This window comes from Erpetoichthys calabaricus, chromosome 4 (genome assembly GCF_900747795.2).
Source record: "Erpetoichthys calabaricus chromosome 4, fErpCal1.3, whole genome shotgun sequence".
NCBI lineage: Eukaryota > Metazoa > Chordata > Cladistia > Polypteriformes > Polypteridae > Erpetoichthys > Erpetoichthys calabaricus.
The window spans coordinates 257,675,318-257,693,432 of record NC_041397.2 but is presented as its reverse complement, the minus strand read 5'-3'; the positions used below and the strand labels follow the sequence as shown (position 1 = coordinate 257,693,432).

At 37.3% G+C, this 18,115-nt stretch overlaps 1 protein-coding gene across 1 annotated transcript in view; it reads left to right on the top strand.

The window, feature by feature from the left end:
- Positions 1–18,115, top strand: part of uxs1 (UDP-glucuronate decarboxylase 1) — a 145,678-nt gene that overhangs the window by 82,304 nt on the left and 45,259 nt on the right. Inside the window, exons 7-9 of the mRNA XM_028800679.2 lie at positions 183–287; positions 7,365–7,424; positions 9,393–9,514. Coding sequence (XP_028656512.1) covers positions 183–287; positions 7,365–7,424; positions 9,393–9,514 — 287 coding nt within the window. The remainder of the gene's footprint in view (positions 1–182; positions 288–7,364; positions 7,425–9,392; positions 9,515–18,115) is intronic.

The window sequence follows — 18,115 nt, the reverse complement described above, 5'->3', positions numbered from 1 at the left end:
TCTTTTCATTTGGATTATTTTTTATTTATTTATTTTTTTTATTTAGTTTCATTGTGGGTACTGAAGCCAAGTTGGATACATAAATTTCATTAGTTTTGCCACTTAAAATATATGTACACTTTTGTTGGTCTCAAATTGCTTGGTTATATTTATTGCTCAAACATTTTTTCTTTCTCTTATAGTGGATCAGATCTATCATTTGGCTTCTCCTGCATCACCACCAAATTATATGTACAATCCCATTAAGACATTGAAGACAAATACCATCGGAACATTAAACATGTTAGGTAAGAACAACTGTAATTGCAATGCTCTCTTTTAGCTTTAGAAACTGCCTGGAAAAAACATTGATAAATGGCTAACCTAGTCTAAATTTTGTAATTGAATTACAGTGATGTCAGTAGCTGTTAGAAAACTAGATAGGCTATATCATACCATTTAACAAAGTTAGTTTTCTCAAAAATGTCCTTTATTATAGTATTGATCGAGTGAGCACTTCTTACAAATTTCTGAACATCTTCAGATCTACCAGCAAATAGGAAGATATTAATAAATTTTATGTGTTCAGTTCAAACGAAGAGTTAAAAACTAAAATCTCTGTTGACGGTGAATGTGACATGGTTGTGGCCACTAGATGCACATTAAAATTAGCAGATTCTAAATACATAGTGGGAGGATATATTGAATATACCATTGTAGCTTTTGTGGCAAATATTCAGTTATATAATAATGGACAGTCTTACCAGAAAGAAAGTAACAATTGAAAAGCATTGAATCATAATTTCCTAAGCTTAGTTAAAATTTTCCTGTTGCTGTAGCATATCATAACACTCATCCTGTAACTCGGAGAAGGGGAGTAAATGTGATTGATATCATTTGTAACCTGTATTTCGTGCCATTTAGACAAAAAGTGAAAAAGTTTGTAGGGCCACATTTTGAATTGGTATTACTGAATGATTTTTCCCCAAGACAAAGATACATCGGTTCTAAGGCACATCAAATTATGATGCAAAGACATTCCTAAAAAAGCACAGCAAAAAAGTTTGATTCATTTCAGTGTGCAGAGACCAACAAGTTATACCTTGTAGATTCTGAAGCTATGCTAAAGTACAGACTATGTTTATTTTCCATATGGAGATAGTCTTCCCAAAAGTAATCATCCTGGCAATGCCTCCCCAAGAGCAAGGAAAAACATTTTCCAAAAAAGTCCTGGCGCAAAGTCAATGGGTCTGTGTAGGCCTCTGTTGCCTTAGCTAAGGACCACATTCATTGCTGTGTACCATCATAAACCATGGTTTGAAAAATAGCTGAGCACAAAGTAAACACACTGCTCACTAGTACAGCTTGAATGCTTTTCTCATATATTCTTAAACACACCTGTATAATCTTCAGGATATATTCTGTCAATGTTCAGCATCTTAAGCCATACATTTTTGCCATCATTAACCATATTGTATTAGCCAAAATGTTTACAGTATATTCATATTGTAGAAAGAACCTTAATGTCAACAGTCAAGCTGGTCATTAGGGTTGCATGGTTTGGGGGTGCTGTATATCGACGTGGTTGAAGTTAAAGAGTTAGAGTTTTTATCTGGTCTGGGCAAAGTTCACATATAAATACATCTGATTATCAATCAACTAATCAATCTGTCGTTTATTTATAAAGCACTTTAAAATAACAGAGTTGAGGTCAAAGTGCTGTACAAGGACATTAACCAATAAATATAAAAATAATGATAGGAACAAACACAAAAATTAACAGAGCACAAGAGAGGACAATCTACTCTCAAAGTGAATTAAAAACCAAAACAGTAAAAGTGAGCTTTGAGGCGAGATTTAAAAATCAATAATGATGGAGCCATCCTAATATTTGAAGGTAACTAGTTCCATAATTTCAGAGTGAAAACACCCAGTCACCTCTCAATTTTAGTCTGGTAAAAGCAAAACTCAAAACTAGCAGTTCTTTCTCCGAAAAACCAAGGTATGAAATTCTGTACTATTGGTGTCAGGAACTCCTTTTAACCCTTGGACTCCTGAAGACCTCAAGATAAAAAGTTGTGAGATCTCAGAAAATAAACTTCCAAAATGTTATTAGTGATAAGCAAAATGATTTGCATGAAACTGAATTCACTGCAAAACTTGGTGTTTTGCCTTGCAAAAAAATTTTGTGTTCCACTTCCAGCGAAATTGTTGCTATTAACTAGTGTTCATAGGGGAAATTTGACAAAGCTTTTTTCACAGCACATATTTTGTGTTTGCTGGTGTCTTAGGTTACGTGGTATACCGATAATGGAAAAGTACTCAAAAACGCAAATTTTAAAGCAGTACATTACCAGCATTTTGGGATTTTCTATACTAGTAGTATACGTTATTTGTCCTCTCTATCCCTTAAAAAACCATTCCCTCAACATTCTGTATTGTTTACGTGGAAAAGAATTCATTCTGTAGACTTCTGTAGTACAAAAAGAAGGCACAAGTTCTAATGCAATTAGACCTCAAAGTTCCCACCCTTCCATTGTTTCTGCGCAATTGGGACTTCACAGGCAACCCCCAATCCTGTTTGCTGCTTTCACAATTTCAGACTTATCAATAGCAAAGTAGTGCATAGTGCTTAATGAGGATGTGGCAACCATGTAGTGAAAATGGGAAGCCTGAGTAAAATGGGGGATCTGGAGTTTTCCATTATTAGCTTCAGATCTGTTTGTTTTGGACCTTCTTTGCAAATATTTTCTTGGAAATTCAACATGTAGCCTGCTTAGCCAAACATTTTTTTTCCCCTCAGCATTTCATGAACGTATGTGAGGCCACCATGACATAACAGAGCTGTATCAGCCATGCACAGAACTTTCTGCATGTCTACTGTATGATCATTGCTGATTTACTTTGCGAATTTGTGATGTCATAACCCCTGATCAGCACTCCAGCTGGATTTCAACCTCACAAAAACTTGCAAAATTTTCATTTGAGGGGTACATTCGCAGACTATATTGAGAATATTATGATTACTGCCACCAGATATGTAGCTTCTTGATGAAAGAAAGTCTAGAGCATCAGCACAGGTATATGGAGAACCAAAACAGTGAATTTAGACACTGAAACGAGTCAGTCCCACACTACAGTGGCAGTGTGTGCCCCATGATTGGAACACTGCGAGTGCAATGATCTGTATTTTATTGACTTATTGCTGGCCTGCAGCAATTTATTTTATTTGTGATATTCATTCCGTCTACATCTTGTATCACATGGTGATGCAGTGGTTGACATTTTTGGTCTCAATAATCAGTACAACATAATTGGCATTTGCTTGATTATCCTTCAGGGACACTTGAAACCAATTCTCACTCCCCATTGACTTCAGTGCATTTCATACTGTGCAGTGAAGTTCCTGAACGTTACCATGAATTCGCCAGACTTCACGGGGTTTGCTCATAACTACTATTGACACAAGAATACAGGTGTTTAGTTCCTGTCTGGAAGCATTTATATGCATGCATTCTGCATGCATCTACCTGTCATTTAGCATTCAAATAGTGATCTTTTAGGGTGGTATTGTTAACAGAGTTATTTATTGTCACATGTGTAGAAATATATTTGATCTGCCAGATGTGTTCTAGTAGTACAATCCCCACTTTGTCACAGTCTTAGCAATTACAATCATAGATACACATTGAAGACAGAAAAAAACTATGCATGTTTTCAAACTCTCCTGTAGGAACCAATATATGGGTAAGAGCCAGGGAGGGAGCGGATTTCCATGTAGTGAATTTTTCTATGTTGAAAACTAAGTAATATGCATAATGTTTTGTGGTGGTTTGTCTGTTTGGAAATATGGAAAAAATACTCCATATCAGTCAGTCAGTCATTTTCCAACCCGCTATATCCTAACACAGGGTCACGGGGGTCTGCTGGAGCCAATCCCAGCCAGCACAGGGTGCGGGGCAGGAACAAAGCCCAGGGAGGGCGCCAGTCCACCGCAGGGCACACACACACCAAGCACACACTAGGGACAATTTAGGATCGCCAATGCACCCAACCTGCATGTCTTTAGACTGTGGAAGGAAACCGGAGCACCCGGAGGAAATCCACGCAGACACGGGGAGAACATGCAAACTCTACGCTGATAGGACCCGGGTAGTGAACCCAGGTCTCCTTACTGCTGCCACCGTGCCGCCCGATGCTCCATGTACCCCCCCTCCCCCCAAAATATATTCCACTGTTGTTGTTGTTGGTAATATGAGTGAGATACATGAATAGAAATTGAAAGGTGTGCTATATATTACATGTACACAGAGCTGTAGAAAAGTACACAGGTTCACATGAGGTTTTAAGGGTGCATAATTAATTTTAATTATGTGGATAGCTGGAGAATATGGTCAAGTATAAATTGAAAGGAAGGTAATTAATAGGATATTTCCTTTATTTTAGATTGGTTTACCCTTGAAATGGTATGTTTCTGCCTTCTGTGCTCTTAATTAGCTAGGGCCGCAGTTCTATTCTATAAAAGAATGGTGTTGCAGCAAACTGGTCCACAGCATTTTAGTTAGTGATTGTTTAACAACATTCTGCTCAAAAATGAAGAGAAAAAAATAGAAGTTTTCTTATGCTTTCAAATTTTGGACTAACTTCTAAAAAATATCATACAAAGCACAAGTTGTAGCTTGTGTATGTGAGTTGTTTATGAAGTTTGCATACATGAGGTGATTTGTTTGCTTGAGATATGCAAACTCTAACCCATAGCATTTCATATAGCTAATTGTATATTCCACTTCTGATTATAATGGAGTATTTTGCATATTGCAGAAATACACAAATGTTAGCTGAAGGAGCTCATCAAGAAAGTGTGGAACAAAATTCTCCCCATTTATGAGCAACTACAACTCTAGATTTTGGTTAATGATTTTGGTTAATTTTCACTGTGAAAAAATGTAATATTAAAAAAAAAATCAGACATTATTAAATACTATTTATTTTGTGGACGAAAAAGGCACACTGAAAAGCAGACAGATAATATTTTCTCAATTCTCTTGTTTATTCATTCGGAGTCACAGTAAGTAGAGATTCAAAAGAGCATAACTTGTTGCCGCAACGCTCAATTGAACCCTGATCAAAAGCCAGAAGGGGTTTTTTATACTTCAGCATCTCATGATTAATAAGACAGAAAGAACATCCTTATCAAAACAGTAAAGTTAAACAATATGTCTGTTGAGCTAAGCATTATCTGTGTTCTCAAAGCTAAGCACAGGAGAGACGCCTTTGCATAAACTACATGTACTTTCTGCAGCCTTGTGACCTTGTCCCTGAAACATTCACTCTGAGAAAGGGAAAACAAGAAACAGCTTAGATTTTATTCATGTGGACACTATTTCTCCTGAACCCTGGAATAACATATTTTTGTTAGTTCATAAGCCAAAGCGTCTCTCACTGGCAAGTTACAAAATAGTTATTATAAAAATTCTAATTTACTAAACACATAAAATACATGGTGCTGAGGAGAACATTCTTCTTCTACAATTTGTATGCTATATTTGCTGTGTTTGATTTATTGAAATCAGATAGATTTTACAAGAGATGCATCCAATTTCTTCCTTAAAGGGCTGAAAAAGTAGGTCAATGTACAGTTAAATCTTGCATGTTTCATATGACCTTGAACACTTCCTACTGCCTGTCAAGCCTTAACTCCTGCTCTTCTCCCACCTCTAGACTGAATTCTCCCCCTCACTGGCAGTCCATTTCTCCTTAAAAGGCTTAAGAAGTAGGTCAGTGGATAATTAAATATAAAATTCAAGGTATATAGAAATGGAAAAGTCACTTCACAATTTATTTAAATTTAAATTTCTTTGGAAAAACAAATCCATTAAACCAGGACTGTTGTCTTTTTGGATATTAGTCAAACTAAAATCTCCCTCAACATATTTTCATTTGTTTTTAAATATTATGCAAAATAAAAAAAAGAATCTGACTGACAAGGCTGGTTGTTTTAAAAATTAATAAAGTTAACTTTAGTACATAAAATTTTTGCAAGAAACCAGCCAAAGTAAAGAAATAAAAACAATTTAAATATTTTTGGTTTTGTGGAGACTTTGATTTCAGATTTCATTCTTATAAAGCATATATGGATTTAGGCTAAGAACCTTTTGTATTTTATGCTACTCATCAATACAGGTAGTAAATACAGGTATTTTTGAGGGACTGTAAGAAAACCTGTACTCACTTTAATAGATATTAAGGTGTTGTGATTAGATTTTTTCACCTTTCAAATATTCGCCCTTAGAATTCAGGAGCTTGATAGTTAGGTCAGGTAAGTGGTGATGGTGGTAGGACGTGATCAATATTTTCTCATAGTTTAACCCTGATAGTATTTTTACACAATTGAAGTTGAGCAGTAGCAGCAGTTTTTGCTGATACTCGAAAATCTACTTTTTTGATCATCTGTACACTATAAACTAACAGGATGTTACAATGAATGAATTATTTTTGATCTTGCATGAACCACTCAGTATAGTTACCTCATTTTTGTAAAGCTAAACTGTTTTTCTATAATGCTGCAATTGTTCTTTGATTGCTTTTCCAAGTCATCAGAGAAATACATTTGTCATAATACAGTACTTACATAAAATAATGTTTTGTTAATAATAAAGTAATTATTTTTACAAGCAAGAGATTGTCATGTAGTCCTTCAGGCTTATTTGATAACGTAATAGCTAAGCTGTCTATTTGTCAATGTTTCAGCTTCAGTTATATGAATTATTTTTGTCAAACCCCTATGATCCCTTCTGTAAAGGCATACCTTCTGAATTCTGTCTTGAATGCACTACCCCCCCCCCCCCCCCCCCCCCCCCCCCCCCTAATTTCCACTGGAGCCATTGAGAATGTGCTTCACTATTTAAGTTAAAGAGTTCTGCTGCATCAGATCTATCAGTGCCTTTTAGAATTTTGAAGCCTATGCTTATTTCTGCAAATAGAATTGATTCCTTTTAACTTGCAGAGTAGAACATGCCATTCTTTCAGTTGTCTTGTTTTTCTTAATTTATAGTTACTGGCCATATTTAAAGATACACATGGATACTGCTCCTTTAATTCATTCCTGTTTGGCACTAAGCAAAATAACTTTGTTTCTCTAATTTGACTTAAATTTAATACCAGATGTTATGCAATTATTGACTAATGTAACAGTACTAAAAACTGAAACAAAAGCATACTCTTTTACACCAAATTCTACAATAGTTTAAGCCATTCCCATGCTTTGATTAAACTTTCAGGATGTAACTGCTGTCTCCTTATATAAGTCACAATTAAGGTTTTGCTTTGCTCACATTGATTTCTTTTTCTTATTGTTCTTATTATTAGTTTCTTTTTATTTCAAGGTTTAGCAAAACGTGTGGGAGCCCGACTTCTGTTAGCATCTACTTCAGAAGTGTATGGAGGTAAGGATAATGGACTAATCTCAGTTATTAGTGATTTTTTTAAAATCACATTTTGTTAATGTAGTTTATTTAATGAATGAGTATCTCATGGTGTTTCATAAATGCTTTTTAGCTAGTAAAAGCTAATTCTGAATTTTGTCTATTTCTTAGAGCTTCAAAGGTTATATTTGCTTCAAATATTTTTTATTTAATTGCAACCAGTAGGTAAATCAATGCTAATTTCCAAATTTGATTTCATGTTCACACTTTTCCTATCTACATATTAAAAAAATTTATATTTTCTGCCTTTGATGCTTTTTCTGTCTTTGTATTCTATATTACTGCCAACGAATCAGTCACCTGTAACAGGATAGGGTACCCTTAGTGTTTTTTAGACATACCAGGAAGAGGTAAACAATGGCACAGTACAAAGGATTGGAGAGCAACAAACAGAAAGGTAGCTCAGGTAGGGGTGAGTTATGAGATGGCAAATTCAGTGTGGAAAAAAAAAATGAAAAATTGTATTTTGTAGCACTTGACTATATTGACTATATTGTGAATAATATTGGGGTGCAATACAGCAAAGCTTCTCACTACATTTTGAAGACAAGTATTCGGATACTTTTGCTTTTTTTTACATCTTGTTAATAATAGAAATATGTGCAAAAGAGCTAATATTTATAGTGTGCCATCTTTGTGTGTGAAACCAATGCATTTTATTTATACTTGCATAACAAGAAGCATTGCTTCAACATTCGAGTAGAAGGCATATCAGAAACTGCTACAGAGGTTGGTGCACCAAATACTCTGTCCACCTGTAAATAAAGGTTTTGGATTCAGTTTGGTTTTCAGAGTAATATAGTGGAAAAAGAAGCATGTGAAACATGAATTTTGTAAGAACTGTCACATGAAAGTCACATACTTTACCACAGTACAAAATGCCAGAACCCACAGCAGCACATTTTGTTTCTGTTTTACATTGGCAAAATAAACTCTCTTAAGAAAGCTACTTTTTTTGTATTACATGATAATTGCTTCATTGGTAGAAATGTGGGTAGCCAAATAATAAAACTAAGGTACAAACTTTTTACTAGTGGACAGTTAGTTAACAGCACACTTGTTATTGGTTGTAAAACTATTCTTTTTTGTAGTATGATAATTATTAAGCTGTTTATTGACATATGCCATATATTTTTATTCAAGATCACTTATTATTTTTTTGAAAAGTTTTCTCTGGAAAATTTACTTTAGCATTCTGAAGCAGTTAATGATTTTAATCTTTCAGGGTTAAAATAGATTAAGCAAGATTATTGGAGAACTGTGTGATTTGCTTTAAATGTTATTTATGTTGTTATACTGCATGCATTTGTTCTTATTAATGAACAGGTAACATGTAGGTACTTGTGAATTAATGTTGAGAAAATGAATCAAGATATTTTAGATACTGTATTTTTAATCTTTTTTATTTTATTGTAGAAAATCTAAAAAAAACTTTTTACAGGTGGATTTATAGGATATGATTAGAAATCTGTTTTTCGTTTTCTTACTAAGTGCACATGGTTTTAAGGAAAAAACATTTTCATGTTTCAGTAATATGGTAATATCATAGGATTGCCTAATGTCAGCCCAGTGCATTTGAAATTGCAAATCACATACTGAAATTGTATATCATTTTTATTTTTGCAGTGGAATTTATACAGTAGAAAGTTTATAAAACACCATAAATAAATATAGTTGGGTCAAAGTTCTTCAGTATTTTGTTATACTTGGATAAGTTGTTTTTTTTATTATTATAGTCTCTATAGAGTGTGAGTGAGTGAGTGAGTGGGTACGTGGGTATACACACTATATATCTAACTTTTCTTTGTGAAAATTACTTTGTATCATCTTTTAGGTCACATAGAAATATAAATAAAAAAAACATATTAAGGCTTCACAAACTGTCAAGTTACATTGTATACATAGCAATTATGTTTGTTTTCAAAATAGATCCAGAGGTGCATCCTCAGAGTGAAGATTACTGGGGTCACGTTAATCCAATTGGCCCCAGAGCATGCTATGATGAAGGCAAAAGAGTGGCAGAAACCATGTGTTATGCTTATATGAAACAGGTGAGTAAGTAAGGAAAAGAGTGAAGTCACAGCTAAAAGGGAAATAACCCTTTTTACTTGTAAGTTATACAGAGCTTGTCATTTTTGTTTGAAAACAGTTTGTTTCAGTTGAGGAAATCATCAAAATAACAAATCTATCTTCAAATTACTTATGGCACTTTCATTTATCTCTATATCTTGATAGCGTAGATTCTATTTTTTTTTTTTTTTTTTTTTTTTTATGTCTAGCTTTTTTTTCTAGCTGCAGACTTAACATTTGGTACACAAGAACTCATCATACATCAGCTGAATATTGAACTCTTACTGTTCTTTTATTAATCGTTGGAATCTATAGTAGACCATCATCTTGAGATCATAATGTTTGCTCCACTTCGTACCTAAGGATAAATTCAGATAGGAAAGGAGGTCTTATGCTATTTAAAGCTTTATATGCATGGAGAAGTATTTTGTAGTCAGCCCTAAACTTAATTGTAATCCAGTGTAAAGGCTGAAAGAACAGGTGTTGTGTGGTCTTTCTTTTTCTTTCTAGCAATAATTCTTACAGCAGCATTTTCAAACAACTGAAAAGTGCATGCAGAAAACTGAACACCCTTTGAAAAACACAGTGTAGCAGTCAGTGCTACTAGGAATAAATGTATGAATAAATTTTTCAGTAACCTTAGCATTTAAAAAACATAAATTTTCCTGTATTTTTTTTATCAAGTGTTAGATTTTTAATAGCAATAATGAGCATAAAACACTCAACAGGATTACAAAAAAGTAAAACATTATTTTACTAATATCAGTCACAGTAAGCTCCCCCTCCCCTTCAATGCAATACTCATCCCCAGCCACATAACCTATCCAGCTGAAAGAGAAGAAATAAAAATAATATCAAATACCTAAGCAAAATCTAGAAGTGTCATGCATCTTTGACATATGGATCTGTGGAAATACCATTGAGGTATAAAGAGAGAAAGAATAATGGCCATCACTGCTCACCCAGAAGTTACATCACAGCACACCATTCTTCAGTATGTGAGCTGGATGGCTGCTGCCATGAAAAATTAAGCTTGCCAAAATGCAAAAGGGAAAGAAACATCATACTGTATACACAGTGAGAGGCTAGAGAAACGCATTTGCAACTGTTGTGCCTAAAGAATACACCATGTGATGGGTGGAAGATACAGGGAGAAAGAGAGAGAAATGAGAGGTTGAAGAAAATAATTTTGCGAAGGTGTGAAAGACGGTATGAATTTGAAAATTAGCAATTCATACTTAAATAGCTGAGACTGTGAGAGCACTCCAAATACAGATAGAAAAAAGTACCTGGAATGCTTACCTGGCAGAAATGACAACAGGAATCAATATACAGACCACTGGCAAAACACTTTAAAAGTAAGCGCAGTAAATTAAGGGTAGTGGACAATTCTAAATCCATAATTTTGGAAATAAGGGTTCTTAGAGGAAATTGAAATTCTGGTTCATGGAAGGATGGTTCTAGGGGGCAGAGGGTGTTAGTTTTGGGCATAGCATTTATGAAATTAAAGCTAGGGAGTATACTCATTTTAACAATTGGCATGTTGTAAAGACGGAGGAAGCGATGACCATGTAGTGAGTCAATCAACACAAAAAATTTGCCAGTAGTTAGGAATTATAGTATTTGCAATGGTGGAAGATGTTCGTACTGGTTGAGTATCAGTAATCCGAAATGCCTGAGATCAGGAGTATTTTGTATATTTTCAGATTTTGGATTATTTACATATACAAAATTAATCTCTTGGGAACACACATGATCAAAATGCAGCTATAGCAGCTAAAATAATGACTTGTGTATAATAGGTCAGATCACTGAGCCATTATTATAATGTACATCGATGTAATAAACATTACACCTAAGCATGATAATTATGGTGTATATACTCTGTTGTAGTTCCCTTTTAAAAGGGCCAGTGCTGCATATTTACACTAAAGAAAGTTTTTGTCATCTCTTCTCAGAGAACTGGCTGACAGGTCATGAATATCTCTGCCAACCTTCACTCCATCATACCTACTGTGCTGAAAGTCATTAACTGATCGAGTCACTACATTCAGATTACATATGGTGCGGGTGAACAAACATAAAACATGTTTTTGCCAACATAGAAAGGAAATTTGCAGTAATGCCAAGTTTTCCTAACATAATTGAAGCAATTTACTGCACTCATTACAATGAAGCTGCTTTTGTTAACCATACGCAATGACATTCCATTAACGTACAAGTCAGCTGTGATTTTAATATGAGTTTTGAGGCATGTTCACATACAGTGCATCCGGAAAGTATTCACAGCGCATCACTTTTTCCACATTTTGTTATGTTACAGCCTTATTCCAAAATGGATTAAATTCATTTTTTCCTCAGAATTCTACACACAACACCCTATAATGACAACATGAAAAAAGTTTACTTGAGGTCTTTGCAAATTTATTAGGATGTCTCTGTACATTGCTGCAGTCATCTTTCCCTTTATCCTGACTAGTCTCCCAGTTCCTGCCGCTGAAAAACATCCCCACAGCATGATGCTGCCACCACCATGCTTCACTGTAGGGATGGTATTGGCCTGGTGATGAGCGGTGCCTGGTTTCCTCCAAACGTGACGCCTGGCATTCACACCAAAGAGTTCAATCTTTGTCTCATCAGACCAGAGACAATCCTGTCTCAGAGGTCTACAGACAATTCCTTTGACTTCATGCTTGGTTTGTGCTCTGACATGAACTGTCAACTGTGGGACCTTATATAGACAGGTGTGTGCCTTTCCAAATCATGTTCAATCAACTGAATTTACCACAGGTGGACTCCAATTAAGCTGCAGAAACATCTCAAGGATGATCAGGGGAAACAGGATGCACCTGAGTTCAATTTTGAGCTTCATGGCAAAGGCTGTGAATACTTATGTACATGTGCTTTCTCAATTTTTTTATTTTTAATAAATTTGCAAAAATCTCAAGTAAACTTTTTTCACGTTGTCATTATGGGGTGTTGTGTGTAGAATTCTGAGGGAAAAAAATGAATTTAATCCATTTTGGAATAAGGCTGTAACATAACAAAATGTGGAAAAAGTGATGCGCTGTGAATACTCTTCGGATAATAATAATAATTCATTAATAATAATTCATTACATTTATATAGCGCTTTTCTCAGTACTCAAAGCGCTATCCACACAGGGAGGAACCGGGAAGCGAACCCACAATCTTCCACAGTCTCCTTACTGCAAAGCAGCAGCACTACCACTGCGCCACCTGTGAGGATATGCACTATATGCACATTTACAAGATGATTGTGATTAAGTATGTTGTGTAGAAATTTGTATTTTTCTTTTTTTTTTTTGCATACACATTTTAACATCAGAGCAAAGTTTTATAAAAGAGACCCCTGTGTGGAATTTTTTGTGAGTGCTATACAATACCTTTTAACTACTGTTTAGGTGTTATCTACGGCATCTGTCCCACATCATGGTGCTTCACTCGATAGTTGATTGAGTAATTAATTGTGCTTAGTGGCGCTTGCAGCTTTGCCCGGGATCCTAACCTCAGTTGTCAATCATGTTTCCTAACTTTGTGCTGCTTCACAGGAAAGAACCATCACCCCGAGACCCAACAACTCCTCTCCCCCCAATCCCCAAAAGGTTGTCAGTTATTGTCATAGCATTGTGATACTCGATGCTTCACAGCGGACCAGACCCCTTGATCAAAATGAATAAATCTTTTTGGAATCTGCACATATGTTGTCACATCTTCTCAGCATTAAAAAAATTAGAGGCAACATAGGTAGCATCAAGTCAGCATTCAAAAAGGTTTGCATATTGGAGCCTTTTGGAATTTCAGATTATAGATGCTCACCTGTATACAAATATTTAAGAGAGCAAGTCACAGAGAATGATATTTTATAGAGGAACTGTGCAGTTATTAAGCTAATTAGTTTGTGGCAATAAAGAAAATTTCCAAGAGGTTTAAGAGATGGAATTAAAAGAAAAGAAGGGGGTAAGTACGTATGTCTGGACAGTTGCATCCTCAGTACGTAGTCTAGAAAAGTGTTCTCAAAAATCAAACTGAATTCTGCAGAGGAAGGTATAGATCTTTTAGGTAAAAGCTCAGAATCGAACTTGTAAAAACAGGGATTGATCTTTATAGAGAACTCGTGGTACGAGACCCCGATTTATTTTTATTAGTTGCAGTGGATATGCAGATATCTCAAACTCATCCCTCTGAAGAAGCAGAGAGTTTATTCAGAGCATGGAGGAGGTCAGATAGGTGTAGTAGAGGTGCAAGCTATATATTAAAATATGCAATAATATATTACAAGCATAATAATGCATGGTGACATCTATTATCTACAAATCAAAACTAACCAATGTCTGATGCAATATCTTGTTTTATTCTAGTTTAAGTAGGTATAGCAATTAACTGCAGCAGGTAGCAAAAGGAAGTTCTTCAGAGCAGAGGTAATAGTCACACCATAACCTTTGCCAGTTAATAGTGCAGAAGCACAGGAATAGGAAATCTGCAATTGGGGATTTAATAATGGGGTACAGTAACAGTTTCCAGTAGGTGGAAGAAACTTGATTTCCTCTATTATATGTGGACCCATGTTGTATATTAGGAAGAATAAGTGATGTAGGAATCAACTGTACCTTTAAAGGATAACGGAGGGTTACTGAGAAGTATACATGGCTACATAAGGATGGGCTCTAAGTCTAGTCAAGTTGGGGAGCATGCACTTGTACCGTGCTTTGCCGCACCCACTACACAACGAAACAACTCGGGATCCCGGTTGGCAACCTCCCAGGCAGACACATGGTACAGTCCCACCCTCCGGAAATGACCCTCTATCTGCTGCAACCAGGTGTTACGTGGGTGACCCCTTGGCCTGGTCCAGCCACTCGGGTCCCCAACAATGAGGATCTTATGAGCTGGATCACCCTTGGGGAAACGTACCACATGGCCATAGTGCCGTAACTGACGCTCCCTCACAATGTAGGTAATGTGCCTTATTCGGGACTCCATGAGCAACCGCTCATTTGACACAAAGTCAAACCAATGGTACCCAAGGATTTTCCAGAGAGCCACAGTACCAAAGGAGTCCAGTTTTCGTCTCGGGTCACTGGATAGCGTCCATGTCTCTCAACCATATAGAAAGACTGGAAGCACTAGGACTCTAAAGACTTGGACCTTCGTCCTTTTGCATAGATACCGAGAGTGCCACACACCCCCTTTCCAGCGACCTCATGACCCCCCCATGCTCTCCCAGTCCGTCTACTGACTTCATAGGAAGAGTCACCAGGGACATGAATGTAACTGCCAAGGTAAGTAAACCTCTCGACAAGGTCGACACTCTCTCCGTAAACGGGCACAGCCATCAGCAGTGTGTCTAAGAGGTCATTAAAGGTCTGGATCTTGGTTTTTATCCAAGACACTCGCAAGCCCAGACACTTAAACTCCTCGCTCAGTCTCTCAAGTGCCCCGATCAGAGCCCCCATTGACTCCGCGAAGATCACAGCATCATCAGCAAAGTCAAGATCTGTGAATCTTTCTTCACCAACAGATGCCCCACAGCCGCTGGACCCCATGACGCTGCCCAACACCCAGTCCATACAAGCATTGAACAGAGTAGGAGTAAGAACACACCCCTGACGAACCCCAGAATCAACTGGGAAAAACGCAGAGGTTCTGCCTCCACTCTGCACAGCACTCACAGTACCAGTGTATAGGCCGGCCATGATACCCAGCAACCTCGAGGGGATCCCGTGAACCCTCAGGATGTCCCACAGGGCAGCTCGATCAACTGAGTCGAACTCTTTACGAAAATCGGCAAAGACTGCAAAGAAACTCTGTTGATATTCATGTTTGCGCTCCATGAGAACCCTAAGTGCTAGGATACAGTCGATGATAGACTTCTTAGGAGTAAACCCAGACTGTTTCGGTCGCTGGTAGGTGAGCAAGTGATCACGGATCCTATTGAGCACAACCCTAGCAAGAACCTTACCCGGCACCGAGAGCAGTGTTATCCCCCTGTAGTTGCTGCAATCCAGGCGATCACCCTTCCCTTTCCAGATAGGGACGACAAGTCTTGTTTTCCAGTCATTTGGGATGATGCCAATCTCCCAAATGGAAGCAAAGATTGCTTGCAATGCCAGGAGGACAGCCTTACCACCTGCCTGGAGAAGCTCACCCCGGATACCACAGATCCCTGCAGCCTTTCCTCCCCTCAGTTGGTTCACCACCTGTTCAATCTCAGTGAGATTGGGTGGTTCACAGCTAATTGGAGGATCAGCCCCAAGGATTGTGGACCCAAAGATATCCAATGTCCTAGCCGGAGGATCAGCTTTGAACAGCTGCTCAAAGTAGCCAGCCCAGCGGGTCACAACTGCAGTGTCATCTGTAAGGACCATTCCATCAGCCTCCCTGACTGCGACTTTCCGAGGAACAGATTCGGATGTGTGTAATGCTTCAATTCCTCTGTAAGCAGAACATGGGTCGGTAGACCACAGATGGTGTGTCACTTCCTCACAGATTCCTCTAACAAACACCTCTTTATCTGCCCTCAGAGCCCTTGCAGCCATGCTTCTCAGTTCCCGGTACAGACCAGAATTGCCATTTAAGCCGTGCACTGCGACTCCTCTCGATGATATCCAGGGTGCCCTGCAAGATGAAACACCTCCTTCTGGGAACACCAGTAACACCAACACAACCCTCAGCAACCTTCAAGGTCTTGTCATGGAAGGTCTCCCACATCACATTAGGATTGGCAGTTGCACCCAAATCTGCAAGTTCCTCACACAAACTCCGTGCAAACTCATTAGAAACAGCCCTAAGGTGTCCAGAAAAAATTCCCAACCATAGAAGAGGCTTTACAGAATGCCTTGGAGGTATTCCCCTGATGGGTTATAGGGTTCTTCGAGTCTAGAGTCAGAAGCTATGTAGAAGCAATGGGCTTGACTGGTCAGCAATCGAAGGTAGAGCAAAAGGAAATAGAAATGTTTGCAGTAGTAGTTTTTAAGAAGTAGTTGTGTTTAAATCCTAAGAGAATTTTGCATACATTTCCAATTAACATTTTGGAAGTAATTTGAAGTCTCTGTTGATTTGCAATTAAAGATTTATTTGGAGGTGTTGGGGGTGGGATAAAGTGAGAGGTTTTCATCAGAACTTGACAAAAGGGTTATCTCCAAATTGTTTGACTGAGTGCTGCCAATTGAAAGGGCATTCACATAGAATTTCCCACTGTGAAGCTCATAATTTTTAACAGAAAGGAACACTGAGTCATTTTTTGTTCAAAGATGACTCAAGAGGTAGCACTATGTCAGCTGAGGCAGTTCTCCTCATTTTTTTTTTATTCTGTCTTCTCCTGAATCACTTCAAAAATATTCATAAATCTCTCACTTGCTATCTGGATGCCATCTAGGTCGAGGAGATCTCAAGGTCTCCCATCTTGCATCCATACTGGAGCCTCTCAGTGTAGCAAACATGGACACTCTCTTTGACAACTTCAAACGTTTGTTCCTGTCCAGCATGCAGTACGTAAATATTTACAACAGAACTTCAAGCTCAGTACTGTCTGTAGTGATATAACAGAAATATAGGTGAGTAGAAGAGGATTTTAATGGAGTTGGAAATGCTAACCAAATCAATTGGCCGCCTTGATAAATATATCACTTCACTGGAGTAGCATATGGTATTGACTATAAAACTTTCAGAAGTTGAAGATATAATATCAGAAATAATTTTGTATTTTGAAATAAAAATGCTCAGATTATAGATGCTATAAACTTACTAAAAGTGTGGCTGTCCTTATTCCCTTTGCCTAACTTTGTGCCTGCTGTTGATAGATGTTACAGGATTAGGAGCAGATTCTGGGCCTGCAGAGGTTTAGTTTGAATTTTTTCTGCTTGGGTTTCAGCGGGCAGGCACTGTGGGACAGTAAGGAGGGCAATTGTTACTTGGTTATTTGGGTTTGTGGATCGGCATGTTAGTTGCTGCTCTTCTTTCCTCTGTATCTCTTGGAAAACTGTCCTCAATAAGATCTTTGCATCCGCTCAAGAATCCAAAATATTAGCATCTTCAAATCAAAGTTGTATATTGCCTATACCTTACCACTTGCAAACTTTATGTAATGTGTTTGGCCACTGATCCCTTTTGGTCTCTTAACTGGCTCTGGCATTTTCATTCAGTTGTTTTGGGACTGTCCCCCAATTTCTACCTTTTGATCTGTTATCTCTATAAACCTATCTTCTGTTTTCATTTAACATTCCCCCTCTACCTTACAAATTTCTCCTTCTGGGCCCCTTTGATCTTCCCCTAACCTTTACAGCAAATCATTGCACACTTGGTCAGGAGCTGGTTAGCAAATGGTCAACAATTTTTTTCTAACCTGAACTCCTAATTTGCTTTTCTGATACACCCCTTCCATACTCTGGTGCTTCCTGGCCTGCCATATCTCTTTTACGAATTTGAGTATAGACCAAGGACTTTTACCAATTGTATTATAAATGTTGTATAAAAGCATCAGCCAAATAAGTAAATGTTAATTTTCTAGGGATTTCATTTACGGGTATTTTGGATGGGATCATGGAGAGTGTGATGTTTTAT